Here is a 14,823-nt window from a genome sequence, read left to right as displayed (position 1 = left end):
ATGCTCTCCTTCACCTGAGTTTATCCACATTGTTGTGTTAATTTTGTGTTTATCCTTATCTTTCAGTGATAAGAAGAGTGAGCGAGCAAAGGACATGCATTTAGTGAAGAAGTTGTCGGCATTGCTAAAAGCTAAAACATTAAAACTGGGTAGGTTTGGTTTCATTTTCTATTTTGGGACAAAAATATGTTCTTTGGGGAGCACTCACATCAGAGGTGGAAAACGACCCTGGTACACTTTATAAAATGGCTTACAATTAGATGAAAAATGCAAAACACCTTATTTTCTATTAGTTCTAAGTTGACTGAAATATTCTACACCCGGGAGGGAGATAGTTTGTGCTATTAGGCCAAGCTTTGTGAAAGGCAAAATGCAAATGTTATCACAACCTTTTGGTTCGGTGGTGTTAACAATTCTGTGTTTTAATAACTGCAAATAACTTAGAAATGTGTAAGACTGGGCCTGGTGAATCAATAATCCAGGCTTTATTTTGAGAATGAAGTCCACTTCTCTCTCCCATTCTGACAAATCAGAATCTGAACAGGAACTCTGAGCCATTAACTCTTATATCCTAATAAAGTTGGTTAAGACTGCCATAATTCCATCAATCTAATGAACAACATAGAAGTTAAAACTTCTTGGCATCTTCTGGTCATGTGCAGCATTTTGTAAACAAATTATGCTATATGTCGGATTATTCTTTTGGAATAATTTCCTTCGCATCAAGATATACAAATAGGATGGGAAGCATTCTCTTGAGTTAGTACATATGTAGCCATTTGAGGTTCCTCTTCATAGCAATAAGAGGCTTGTGTAACTTCTCATTTATCCAAATCATGATATTTTTTATGTACAAGTCCATTTCACACTGATGGGAATTACAATATTACTCCACTTCCAATAAGTCCAGTGTAGTTTATGGAGCTGTAATTATAAAATGTGAATCAAGCGGTTATTGGATATGACTTAAGGCTGCTGTCTGCTGTGGATGCCGCTTTATGCTATGGTGGAATTTCAAGAACAGCAATCTTTTTTAAAATAGGTGCATTGTGAATTATATAAAATATCAGGTTGTGTATAAGTCAAATCTTAAGGGAGGAATGGCTGAAAGACAGAAGCAATTAGTGTTCCATAGACAAGTAGTTGGTTTATTTGCCAACTACAGCATTTAGTAGGCCTGTGAATGCTCTTTTCTCCCTGATTTCATAACATTCATACATTTAAAATGGTCTTCTTTAACAACAAATACAATTGGGCTGGGCTTTAGCACAGCAGGTTAATCATCAAGCTGCATTAAATCTTGCCAACCAGAAGGTTGATAGTTCGAAGCCCAGGTCAGGGTGAGTGCTTCACCTTTCAGCCCAGTTTCTGCCAACCTAGCAGTTCATAAAACAAATATGTGAGTAGATAAATAGGAACCACATTAAAGTGAGGAGGTATTTTAGGCATGGCAGGAGGAAGTTTATCAACAAAGAAAAATGCTCTTCAGCAAGATGGAGAGACAGCACCCCCCTGTGGCTGGAACCAAACACAGCCTCTAAATATGCTGAAAGATGGGAAAGCTTAAATATATACCTCTATCTGTTGTCTGTCTTGTCATTGTACAACTGGCATTGAATTTTTGCAGTATATGTATTCTGTGATCTGCCCTGAGTTCCCTTCGGGGTGAGAAGGGCGAAATATAAATACTGTAAATAAATAAATAAAAATGATGGAGTATTCTTTAATAGGAAAGAGAATAAAATAATCCTGCTATTAGTATCTCTTCTTAAACTTTGTATTACACAACACTTGGTTATATTAAATTCTCTTCATGTATAGTTGCTGTTAATAATAATTGTTGTTGTTGTTCATTCGTTCAGTCGTCTCCGACTCTTCGTGACCTCATGGACCAGCCCACGCCAGAGCTCCCTGTCGGCCGTTACCACCCTCAGCTCTCTCAAGGTCAGTCCAGTCACTTCAAGGATGCCATCCATCCATCTTGCCCTTGGTCGGCCCCTCTTCTTTTTGCCTTCCACTTTCCCCAGCATAATTGTCTTCTCTAGGCTTTCCTGTCTCCTCATGATGTGGCCAAAGTACTTCAACTTTGTCTCTAGTATCTTTCCCTCCAGTGAGCAGTCGGGCTTTATTTCCTGGAGGATGGACTGGTTGGATCTTCTCGCAGTCCAAGGCACTCTCAGAACTTTCCTCCAGCACCACAGTTCAAAAGCATCGATCTTCCTTCGCTCAGCCTTCCCTAAGGTCCAGCTCTCACATCCGTAGGTGACTACAGGGAATACCATGGCTTTGACTAGGCGGATCTTTGTTGCCAGTCTGATGTCTCTACTCTTTACTATTTTATCGAGATTGGACATTGCTCTCCTCCCAAGAAGTAAGCGTCTTCTGATTTCCTGGCCACAGTCTGCATCTGCAGTAATCTTTGCACCTAGAAATACAAAGTCTGTCACGGCCTCCACGGTTTCTCCCTCTATTTCCCAGTTGTCAATCATTCTTGTTGCCATAATCTTGGTTTTTTTGACGTTTAGCTGCAACCCGGCTTTTGCGCTTTCTTCTTTCACCTTGATTAGAAGGTTCCTCAGCTCCTCCTCACTTTCGGCCATCAGAGTGGTGTCATCTGCATATCTGTTTCTTCCAGCAATTTTCACCCCAGCTTTGCATTCATCCAGCCCCGCACATCGCATGATGTGTTCTGCATACAAGTTAAAAAGGTTGGGTGAGAGGATGCAGCCTTGCCGTACGCCTTTCCCAATCTTGAACCAGTCTGTTGTTCCGTGGTCAGTTCTGACTGTTGCTACTTGGTCCTTGTACAGATTCCTCAGGAGAGAGACAAGGTGGCTTGGGATGCCCATCCCACTAAGAACTTGCCACAATTTATTATGATCCACACAGTCAAAGGCTTTAGAATAGTCAATGAAGCAGAAGTAGATGTTTTTCTGAAACTCCCTGCTTTTCTCCATTATCCAGCGGATATTGGCAATTTTGTCTCTCGTTCCTCTACCTTTTCTAAACCCAGCCTGAACATCTGGCAACTCTCGCTCCATGTATTGCTGGAGTCTTCCTTGCAGGATCTTGAGCATTACCTTACTGGCATGAGAAATAAGGGCCACTGTACGGAAGTTGGAGCAGTCTTTTGCATTTCCCTTTTTTGGTATGGGGATATAAGTTGATTTTTTCCAGTCTGATGGCCATTCTTGTGTTTTCCATATTTGCTGGCAAATGGCATGCATCACCTTGACAGCATCATCTTTTAAGATTTTAAACAGTTCAGCTGGGATCCCGTCGTCTCCTGCTGCCTTGTTGTTAGCAATGCTTCTTAAGGCCCATTCCACCTCACTCCTCAGGATGTCTGGTTCTAATTCATTCACCACACCGTCAAAACTATCCTCAATATTATTATCCTTCCTATACAGATCTTCTGTATAGTCTCGCCACCTTCTCTTGATCTCTTCAGCTTCTGTTAGGTCCCTGCCATCTTTGTTTCTTATCATACCAATTTTTGTCTGAAATTTACCTCCAATGTTTCTAATTTTCTGGAAGAGGTCTCTTGTCCTTCCTATTCTGTTGTCTTCTTCCACTTCCATGCATTGCTTATTTAAAAATAGTTCCTTATCTCTTCTGGCTAACCTCTGGAATTGCGTATTTAACTGGGCATATCTCCCCTTATCCCTGTTTCCTTTTGCTTTCCTCCTTTCTTGGGCTACTTCCAGTGTCTCAGCAGACAACCATTTTGCCTTCTTGGTTTTCTTTTTCTTTGGAACGTACTTTGTTGCCGCCTCCTGAACAATGTCTCGGACTTCTGTCCATAGTTCTTCTGGGACTCTGTTTACTAAATCTAGTCCTTCAAATCTGTTCTTCACTTCCACTGTATATTCGCTAGGAATGTTAGTGAGATCATATCTAACTGGTCTGTGTATTTTCCCTGATCTCTTTAGTTTTATTCTAAATTGGGCAATAAGAAGTTCGTGATCTGAGCTACAGTCAGCCCCAGGTCTTGTTTTCACCGACTGGATGGATGTCCGCCACCTTTGGCTGCAAAGGATGTAGTCAATCTGATTTCGGTGTTGACCATCTGGCGAGGTCCATGTATAAAGCCGTCTTTTAGGTTGTTGGAAGAGAGTATTCGTTATACACAGCGAGTTTTCCTGGCAAAATTCTATCAGCCTGCGTCCCGCTTCATTTTGTTCTCCCAGACCATGCTTGCCTGTGATCCCAGTTGTCATTTGACTTCCCACCTTGGCATTCCAGTCTCCTGTAATGAAAATAATGTCTCTTTTTGGTGTATTATCCAGTAGGTCCTGCAGATCCTCATAGAACTGATCTACTTCTGCTTCTTCAGCAGCTGTGGTTGGGGCGTATATTTGGATCACTGTAATGTTGAAAGGCTTTCCTTGCACTCGAATTGAGATCATTCTGTCATTTTTTGGGTTGTATCCAAGCACCGCTTTAGCGAATTTCTTATTAATTATGAAGGCTACTCCATTTCTTCGATGTTCCTCTTGTCCGCAGTAGTAGATCTGGTGGTCATCTGATGTGAAGTGGCCCATTCCAGTCCATTTCAGTTCGCTGACCCCCAGAATGTCTATCTTTAGTCTTGACATCTCACCAATAACAACATCCAATTTGCCCTGGCTCATAGATCTTACATTCCAGGTTCCTATGGTGTGTTGATCTTTAGAGCATCGGATTCGTCGTTCACCTCCAGTACCGTCGGCCGCTAGCCTTCCTTTCGGCTTTGAGCTAGCTGCGTCATCACATCTGGGGCTAGTTGAACTTATCCTCTGCTCCTCCCCAGTAGCATTTTGGCCATCTTCCGACCTGGGAGTCCCATCTTCCAATGGCATACCGACATATCTCTGGTTGTACTGGTCCATTTAGTTTTCTTGGCAAGGATACTGGAGTGGTTTGCCATTGCCTTCCCCAGGGATCACGCTTGGTCTGACCTCTCTGCCACAACCGTCCCGTCTTGGGTGTCCCTTCACGGTTTCGCTCATGACATCATTGAGGTGCTCAAGCTCCAGCGCCCCGACAAGGCGGTGATCCTTTGCTGGAGGTTAATAATAATAATAATAATAATAATAATAATAATAAGTTATTTCTTTACCACCTCTCCTCACAGCTCAAGGCAGGTTACAACATTGTAAAATACACATTCACCTAAAAACATTCTTTAAAATAAACACTACCATCTTAAGGTCCATCAAATCTAGGAAGGGGTGCAGCTGGCAGATCACCTGAAGCTGGTGGTAAGCACTCCTGACACATCTACGTGGGCTGACATTTGGAAGGACGGATCCAGGTGCATTCCCAAGCTAGTTTGGGATCAAACCATGAATATAATATTTCCTAACAGTTCTTTAAAACAAATCAGAGCAAACAACCCAGGTTGCTATTCTGCTTGTCCTGCTTGGATCTGGCAAGATCTATCCAGAACTTCTCCCTTAAAAGCCCCACAGACTTTTTCAAAGTCTAAAATAAAAGTTTCAGCTAGAGTTATTTGTTTCATCATAAACAGAATTTTGTGTGTTTGTTCATGCATGTAGGCTGAAAGGATTTGGCTGGATGCATTTGGGTAAATGGAATTATTTTACAAGAGACGACAAACTCTGGGATAGATGAAAAAATGATGGCAGGCTTTATTGAACACAATTGCAAGACTGTATAGAAATATGGGAAAGAGACAGATTGGATAGATCATGGGATCACATAGGTTATCTTTGGATATTTTACTAAAAATATCCAAAGATTTGATCTTTGATATTGCTGTTTTTAAATTTTTTTAAATTGTTTTTAAATTGTGTTAGATTTTAGCCTGTTCTTGTAAGCCACTCCGAGCCTCAGGGGAGTGGCGGCATATAAGTTTGAATAATAAATAAATAAATAAATAAATAAATAAATAAATAAAATAAAAAGGCAGAGCTTTGAGGAGCATGATTACTTCTCATGTTTGGCATATCATAGCAACCAGCAATTTTAAATGAAGATATTTCCAGTGAAAACATGTATGCTCCTTGCTCTGCTCCAAGGTAGGCAGCTGGCAAATACTAGGGGCAGCATTCGACCTTGCAGGGTGATACAGCATGCTGTCAGCCACCAGCAAGGCATTTTCATGTCATTTTAGGCCTAGAAGATTCTTCAATAAGAGGAAGTCAGTTTTTTTAAAGTCCTCTGCTGAGCCTAAAATGGCGTAAGGGAGCAACATTTTGTTTTCCTATGTACTAGTTATGATAATGGCTACAGGAACCCAATGCTGCAAGATTTTCTAAAGGTCACCATGAAGGCAGGAAAGCAAACATCTGTAAGGCCAACTATGCTTCTTGGAAAAATTGTTGTGGAACCAGTTTATGCCTACCCAGAACCTTGAGTAACATTAAGAGCCTCTCAAACAAGTGAATAGCAGCAATTTTACTTCTAGGGTTTAACTAGGTGGGGTCATGTCCTAGGTTTGCTGCTGTGTGAGTAAGGGGAAACTCCATGGGATGTGTAGAGCCCCATTGGCAAAGCCAGAATATTTTATGCCATGCAACTGGGAGTGGCAGACTGTATTGCTCCCTCATATATTGGTATGAAACTGGCACTCTGCCTGCATTTACTGTGGCTTTTAAATATTAGAGTCCCTGGTACCTACAGTGACCCTCTAATTAGAGTTAATTGAATTGCTTTTCTTAATCTCTCTTGCTAATATGTATTTGTCATTTTTCCTTCCAGATTTGATTGAGGCTGAAGTAAAGGAATTAGTTCTTGATATTAAATATCCTGCTACTAAGAAACAGGTAAATAGGCACAACTTTAATTTGCAGATTAATGCCTTTGAATCAGAATTAGGAAAGTGATTTATTATAACGTCGTACATGCTGGATAAGTCCAGCATAATGTTTGGAGTGCTGTATTAGGACTGGGGAGGTGTAGGCTCAAATCCCAAGTAGACCTCATGGATTGACTTTGAGCCAATTCATCTTTTCCAGCCTAACCCTACCTTCCAGGTTGGCAATTTCTGGGAACTGTATCTGTTGCCTTGAGTGCATTGAAGGATGTCTGTGATAAAAATATAAAAGAATAGAGACTATTGTTATAGAAAAATTAGTTGTTTCTTCATTTCCCAGCTTGCAGAATATATAGACTCCAACTGAATTCTTCCTTTTCCAGCCATTATAAAACATATTGCCTGAGTGAAATGGGGAGTAATGCGAAGCTTTGAAAAATGTTGTGTTGCAGTTGTTCTTATTGGACTTGTTTGCAATAGGGACTTTTAAATTTGATTTCTGAGCTCTTATCAAGTTTCTACTGTAAGAAAAAGCATAGAACAACTCATTTTAATAGCAGTCTGTTTTCTTTATAACCTTGTTCATCAGTTTGTTAGCCCCTGGAGGCGCAGCTGGTTAAGCCACTGAGCTGCTGAACCTGCTGACTAATGGTTGGCGGTTTGAATCTGGGGAGTGGGGAGAGCTCCTGCTGTTAGGCCCAGTTTCTGCCAACCAGCAGTTCGAAAACATGCAAATGTGAGTAAATCAGTAAGAACCGCTTCTGCGGGAAGGTAACAGTGCTCCATGCAGTCATGCTAGCCACATGGCCTTGGACAACGGCAACTCTTCGGCTTAGAAATGGAGATGAGCACCACCACCCAGAGTCAGACACAACTAGACTTAATGTCAAGGGGAAACCTTTACCTTTACCCTTTTCCCTCAGTTGGTTGCATATAGGTCCAGCTTTTCAATATGAGAAGAAGTAATGTTAAGTAACATTAAAAATAGTTCTAACATAACATTCTGTCTTAAGTTTTTTCATTGTCGTGTGCAAGTGATAAGAAATATAGTATGTGATCTGTTTTTTTGACAGGCTTTGGAAAGTATTCTCTCAACTGACCATTTGCCACTATCTTCTCTGACGAACATCACACAAACTTTGATGGATACCTTAAAAAATCAAGGTAAGTGGAAATTAATTATGCAACTCTCTGTCCTGTTCCAGAATTCATGGATTGCAAAAATGGAGCAAAGCTATACTTTCCTTGCAGAATAAATTGACAATTGAAATATTAATTACTTTTATTTGAGAAATCCTTTTCAGCTTTTAATTTGTTGAAATTCACACTAAAGATGCATGAGCACTTCTGCAAGGAATTTAGGGAATTACTTCTCAATTGAGAGGGAAGCATCTGGAAGGATGAGTACTTGTAACTAAGAGAGCGGTTTAGCTTTGTGTGAAAAATTCTAAATATATATTGTTGTCCTCTGTATTCAGTGCCTTGTTTATAATCCTGCTTCCAAAGAGAAGCTGACACATCCTTTGCCTGCAGGCAAAATTCTGCCAGACTTTAACCGGATAAAACAGAATCCTTGTGTAAGCAGTTGTGCTCTGGAAACATTGCTTAACATGGGGTTTAATGAAGCTGCAGAGATTTTACAGCTCCATTGAACATTCATTGAAACTGATATTCTTCTTTATCTCTCCCCCTTCCTCTCTCCAGAGGTGGAGTGTATTGATGAAGGGCTGCTCCAGTTTTGCACAAACAAACTGAAACTGTTGCATCTTCATGAGTCAGTAAATAGGCTGAATTCTCTGACTGTACAGTCAGAACCAGTACCATCTGATAACGTGAGTAATGAAAAATGTCATTTTGTGAAATAAAATGATGGAAAATCCTTATACATAGAGAGACAGAGGGATCAAGTATAGAAGAAGCGACACAGAGAAAAAGCATCTTTTAAAAAAGGCTACAAATTTCTTAAGCATATTTGCTTACTGTCTAATGGCAGATTATGTATTAAAATCAGAGTTGATTCAAGTGCCAAAGTAATATGGGACATCATCTTTAAGGGGGACTTTAATAAAGCAGCATGTGATATAAGAGAAATTCACTGTGAGATTTTCCCAGCTTCTTCAGTCACTTTATAAGGGAGTCTCAGAGGTGGATCTCAGGTGATGTAACAAAACAGAGTTGCTCACATTGGCAAAATATCAGCCTTGTTGAGAAAATTGTGTGGGATGTTAGTACTTCTGGGGTATGCACTGTCTTCACTGTCATATATTCAATTTATTCCTTTTAAGGACCTGGCCAAATTACTCAGATTAGAAGAAGAAGAGTTTGCTAGGCTTCAGATGCTGCTGGAGAATTACAAGCAACAGAATACACAACCTTCTGTTCATTTTGCGGAGGATAAAGACGGTGTACTGTCTGTGAAAACCTTCTTGGAATACTTGGATTATGAAAAGGATGTGATTAATGTGAAGAAGCTAGAGGAGAGTGAATATGTGGCTTTAGGTATGAGCTGCTCATGAAGGACACGCATAGCAGTTGGGTCTTCACCATCTCTTATTCCCTGTAGATCAGTGGTTCTCAACCTGTGAGTCCTCAGATGTTTTGGCCAGAAATCGTAAGAACTGGTAAACTGGCTGGGATTTCTGGGAGTTGTAGGCCAAAAACACCTGGACACTCACAGGTTGAGAACCACTGCTGTAGATGGTAAAGGAAGCATCAATAACAGGAGTTGGGTGTGTTTACATTGGCGAAGAAAGAGGATTGAGAGGTGATATAACAGCCACGTTTAAATGCCTAAAGGGATGTCAAGTGTACGGTGGAGCAAACGTGTTTTCTTTCACTCCAGAGATTAGAATACCAAACAATGGATTCAAATTTCAAGAAAAAAAATCACACCTATATATCAATAAGAACTTATTCTTACTGTAAGAGCTGTTTGACAATAAATTGATTATCTCAGCAGGCCCACTGCTCTCCATTTTTGGAAGCCTTTAAAATGAAATTGCATGGATATCTCATGAATTAAGCTTTTTTTTTCAAGGCTATTAAGTGGTGAGGCAAGATTATGCTAAATATTTTCTAATTTCCAAATTACTCCCAACTCATTACCTTTCCTTAGTTCAGTCAGTAGCTAATAGATAAGCAAGAACAGCACCCTGTCATGTCGTCCCAGTCATGACATTACTAATACTACATTGCAGCACCCATAAGCTCTGCAACACAGGGTGCAGAAAGAGACTTCACCCTATAGACTTTTGTGCAGTGTACTATATATGTTGTACAGTAATTCTATGTGTTCATTACCAGCTTAGACTTGATCACTGCATAGGACTAAAGCAGGAGTGAGCAACTATTGAGTGTTTGGGGTGACATTGGACATACCAGGACTCCCCAAGAAAAAAATGAATTGCTTTTAAGCCTAATGCTCCATGGGTGCCCAAAACATGCTAGCATTTCTTTCTACATCTTTGGGCGTTATGAACATTGGGAGCAAAATTTTGTTTTTGGAAAAACTTCACAACTTTTTTGGACCATGGAGCCAGAAAAAATGGCACTGGGGACACATAAGGTCATGGGCCCCATTTTCCCCAACTTTAGGCTGAAGAATGTGAGGAGAAAGAAAGAAGCTGAAGCAGAATCTGGCTCCTGACAACATTATTTAGTGCCCAACTGAATTGGCTCACTCATATTTTTAAGCAAAGGGTGAAGTCTATTTTTAATGATTAGGAAAACTTTTTTGTGTTCATAGGAAGCTTTTTTTTCTGGAAATGTTTACATGGTGAAACTTCCACAGAAGAAATGTGTCAGATGCTGGAGTCTGCATGTTTTAGTCCACAATTGTTATTGGTGAGTGCAATGTTATCTTTTCTGTTTTACTCTTTTTCCCCCCAAGATTAGACCTATGTTTTGTCTGTTCATTGTCACTTAGCACTTGCTGGTTGACAGTTAGGATGGTATGTATGAGAAATGTGGAACTGCCTCTCAGCAGAAAAGGTTGTTTTTTGAGGTGAGGGTATTTGGAACTCTGGAAATATGAAACAAGTTCCATTATAATTAATCTTAAGATAGTATTTTTTTATTTTATTTATGGTATTTATATTCTGCCCTTCTCACGCTGAAGGGGACTCAGGGCAGATCACAGTGCATACATACATGGCAAACATTCAGTGCTGTTTTTAGGCATACAAGACAGACAGATAGAGGTATTTTGGCATTTTTCCAACTTTAGTACCTGGAGCTTATGCTCGATTCTGGCCACAGGGGTGCTGTCGCTTCATCCGCTATGACAATGAGCCCTTTTGATCAGAGAAATTTCCCTCCCTTGTTCTTTGATCACATTTTTATGGTGTCATAAAATACCTCCACACTAATTTCTTTACTCACAGCTCAGCTGTTTTTGAACTGCTTAGGGTGGACAGTGAGCTGGGCTAATGGCCAGGTGCTCAATCATACTTGGGCTTTGAACTTGCCATCTTCCGGTCAGCAGTGATCTATTGCTGCTTGCAATTAACCAGCGGGGCTACAGCCCGGCCCTATTTGCAGGATACAGATGACAAATGGAATAAAATCTACAAACTACCAAGCATCTCTCATTAAAATGGGATGTTGAATTACCCAGAATTTAAATAAAACGTGCGTAGTATTCAAATGGGGAGGAGATATAGAATTATGTGATCAAAAAGACGGCTGACAAATACAAAGCAGCAGCTTTGGATAGGAAGTACTTCTGCATAGTACATTAGTGTCACCGAAACCTTGTTGTCATAGATCAGCGGTGGACACATTTTGGGAGTTCAGAGTCTGCATTGGCACCCAAAGAAAACTTGGAGGATTATGGATTTTCTTTTCGTCCTTTTTTGTTTTTTGCTATGACATGTCTTTGAACACCCATTACTGTCATGTCTTTGCACTTCCATGCTATAGTTATTTTAGGCTGAGGGGAATTTTTTCTACAACATAAAGCAACCTAAAAGTTGACTTCTGGGACACTTTCTATTGCATCTAAATGTACCCACGGAGGGCAAAAACATGGCAAAACCACCACATAACCTTCTAGGAGTCAGTAAAGTGCAATCACATGTTCCCTCGGGACTGATTTTGTGCTTTTCATTGCCCCTGAGGAATTAAAATCATGTTCTAGAATACCCAAAAATGATCACTGAGGGTATGGAGAGATTTTCACCACATTTGGAGATCCCATGGATATCTATGTGGGTCAAAATGAAATTTTGCAAAATTTCACAAAAACCTTTATTTGTGTATGTGTGTAGTATTCATGAAAATGTATCTTAGGGACTCAGGAAGGTCTCAACAGATGTTTCCATGTCTTCAGGACTTTGGGGGACATGGGGAGCAAACATATTTTGTTTTGTTGGAAAAGGTATGGTGGGGAGGAGGCACAAAAGCTGACTGCGTAACACCTTTGGGCTGCCCATCTCAGTCTTTATCTCTCTGCGTTATCATTTGTCTCATAGTCCCTGCTTCTCAGTGTGTGGCTTTCCAAAGAGAAAGAGATTCTTCATAGTGGACAATCAGTTTGCTGCCTTCATGCTGCACTGTCCCTTCTGAGCAAAATGACAGGTGAGATGAGGTCACAGCAAGGAAATAATACGTATCCTTTGAAAAGGGACCACTGACATAATTTTCCAGATAATAAATAAAACCCTGAGCAGATATAAACCTAGTGTATATTAATCTGTTTAAAAATAAGTTAAAGGATGATTAATTTAGAATGTGGTAACCTTCTGAGGTAATTCCTGTGTTCTCAATATGTTACTTAAAATATCAGAATTTCTTCACATTCAAATGCAGTAGACTATTCAAATGTTACTTTGTACATTTTAGCAGGATGTGGAAATTTCTCTTCATTTCCCATTTCTTCTCTCAACTTGTTTGTTTCACCTTTGAGGAAATCACACTGTCAAGAATAATTCTTCATAACTCAGGCATTTTGGAGGAGGCATTTCCTCATCTAGGAAACCACTTGTATGTGACATACATGTTGTGGCTAGACATACATGGTGTGATAACCAGCCGTTTTAAAAATACAATTTATATTCATTTAAGGTTTTTCATTTGCTTAACTCAGTTGACAATTTTTTACACCTGAGTTTCTTCTTTCATTTCAGTTGCGATGGATGAATCATGGGATTCTCAGTCTGTCTCTCCCTGGTGGCAACAAATGCGCTCCGCCTGCATTCAGTCTGAGAATAATGGAGCTGCCTTGTTATCTGCTCATGTTGGGCATTCTGTAACAGCACAGATAACCGACAGCATAGCAGAGAAAAAGGTAAGTAACGTAGCTTTTTCCCTCTGACATACAGCAAAAAAAAACCTACTCCTGAACAGATTTTAAACTTTAGGTATTGATCATGAAATGTGATTGTACAGTTGTACAAGTGCAATTCCATAGTCAGTCAGTGGGCCATGCTGTCAACTTACAGTAAACTAGCCAGATAAAATTAAATATCATTGTCTGCTTGTACATTGCAAACATTGTGTGCTGATTTCAGTTGAGCTCCTTTTTCACCAACCTGGGAGAAATGAAGTGTATCAATCTAATAAATAAAATAAAATGCATTGGTGTTAATCTTGTGCAAATCTCCAAGGAATTTTATAACACATCTCAGCTCTAAGTGAGATTATATTATTATTATATTGGTTATGATTATTATGTGTATTTATACCCCACTTTTTCACTCCACAAGGAGACTCAAAGCAGTTATTCAAGGAACTTAAGCTGGCGGGCATTGTCTTATTTTCACAGTAATTCTGTGAAGTCGGCATTTGATGGCATCACCTGCACAACTATTCACCATTTCCCTAAATTGCAGCCACTTGCCTTGTGCTTTTAAAAAAATAAACAACAACAAATAGGCAGGCCTTGAAATTCAATCCCAGTATGCCAGGTCTTAGTTCATTTTTAGCGAGACAGCATGAATATGTGCCATGTTTTTCAAGAGGTGGGATCTTTTTGAGGGAAGTTCAGGGTTTTGTTTTGTTTTTTTTCATAATAAGATACTGGAGTATAATTTGTTCAAGAAATAACACACACTGCAAGAAGTTTTCAGTTATTTTTATTCCCAGCCCAGCCTATTTTTTATTTATTTATTTACGTCACTTTTATCTCGCCCTTTTCAGCCCAAAGGCGACTCAGGGCGGCGACAGACTGGCAACCATTAGATGCCACACATACATACATATATCAGTTAAAAACAATTAAATCACATTATAAAATCCATATAAAAACCATTGTTGTTCATTCGTTCAGTCGTCTCTGACTCTTCGTGACCTCATGGACCAGCCCACGCCAGAGCTCCCTGTTGGCCGTCACCACCCCCAGCTCCATCAAGGTCAGTCCAGTCACTTCAAGGATGCCATCCATCCATCTTGCCCTTGGTCGGCCCCTCTTCCTTTTGCCTTCCACTTTCCCCAGCATAATTGTCTTCTCTAGGCTTTCCTGTCTCCTCATGATGTGGCCAAAGTACTTCAACTTTGTCTCTAGTATCCTTCCCTCCAATGAGCAGCCGGGCTTTATTTCCTGGAGGATGGACTGGTTGGATCTTCTCGCAGTCCAAGGCACTCTCAGAACTTTCCTCCAACACCACAGTTCAAAAGCATCTATGCTCCTTCGCTCAGCCATCCCTATCGTCCAGCTCTCACATCCACAGGTGACTACGGGAAATACCATTGCTTTTACTATGCAGATCTTTGTTGCCAATGTGATGTCTCTACTCTTCACTATTTTATCGAGATTGGTCATTGCTCTCCTCCCAAGAAGTAAGCGTCTTCTAATTTCCTGGCTGGAGTCTGCATCTGCAGTAATCTTTGCACCTAGAAATACAAAGTCTGTCACGGCCTCCACATTTTCTCCCTCTATTTTCCAGCTGTCAATCATTCTTGTTGCCATAATCTTGGTTTTTTTTATGTTTAGCTGCAACCCAGCTTTTGCGCTTTCTTCTTTCACCTTGATTAGAAGGCTCCTCAGCTCCTCCTCGCTTTCGGCCATCAGAGTGGTGGCATCTGCATATCTGAGGTTGTTAATGTTTCTTCCAGCAATTTTCACC

General features: G+C 40.2%; 1 protein-coding gene across 1 annotated transcript in view; it reads left to right on the top strand.

Annotated features, from left to right (window-relative positions):
• Positions 1 to 14,823, top strand: part of RAB3GAP2 (RAB3 GTPase activating non-catalytic protein subunit 2) — a 60,437-nt gene that overhangs the window by 29,877 nt on the left and 15,737 nt on the right. The window contains exons 16-23 of the mRNA XM_060754236.2: positions 67 to 149; positions 6,706 to 6,770; positions 7,834 to 7,924; positions 8,465 to 8,592; positions 9,046 to 9,259; positions 10,506 to 10,603; positions 12,232 to 12,337; positions 12,886 to 13,046. Coding sequence (XP_060610219.2) covers positions 67 to 149; positions 6,706 to 6,770; positions 7,834 to 7,924; positions 8,465 to 8,592; positions 9,046 to 9,259; positions 10,506 to 10,603; positions 12,232 to 12,337; positions 12,886 to 13,046 — 946 coding nt within the window. The remainder of the gene's footprint in view (positions 1 to 66; positions 150 to 6,705; positions 6,771 to 7,833; positions 7,925 to 8,464; positions 8,593 to 9,045; positions 9,260 to 10,505; positions 10,604 to 12,231; positions 12,338 to 12,885; positions 13,047 to 14,823) is intronic.

This window comes from Anolis sagrei, chromosome 1, assembly GCF_037176765.1.
Source record: "Anolis sagrei isolate rAnoSag1 chromosome 1, rAnoSag1.mat, whole genome shotgun sequence".
Lineage (NCBI taxonomy): Eukaryota > Metazoa > Chordata > Lepidosauria > Squamata > Dactyloidae > Anolis > Anolis sagrei.
The sequence above is the reverse complement of the archived record's forward strand: the minus strand, read 5'-3'. Positions and strand labels throughout refer to the sequence as shown.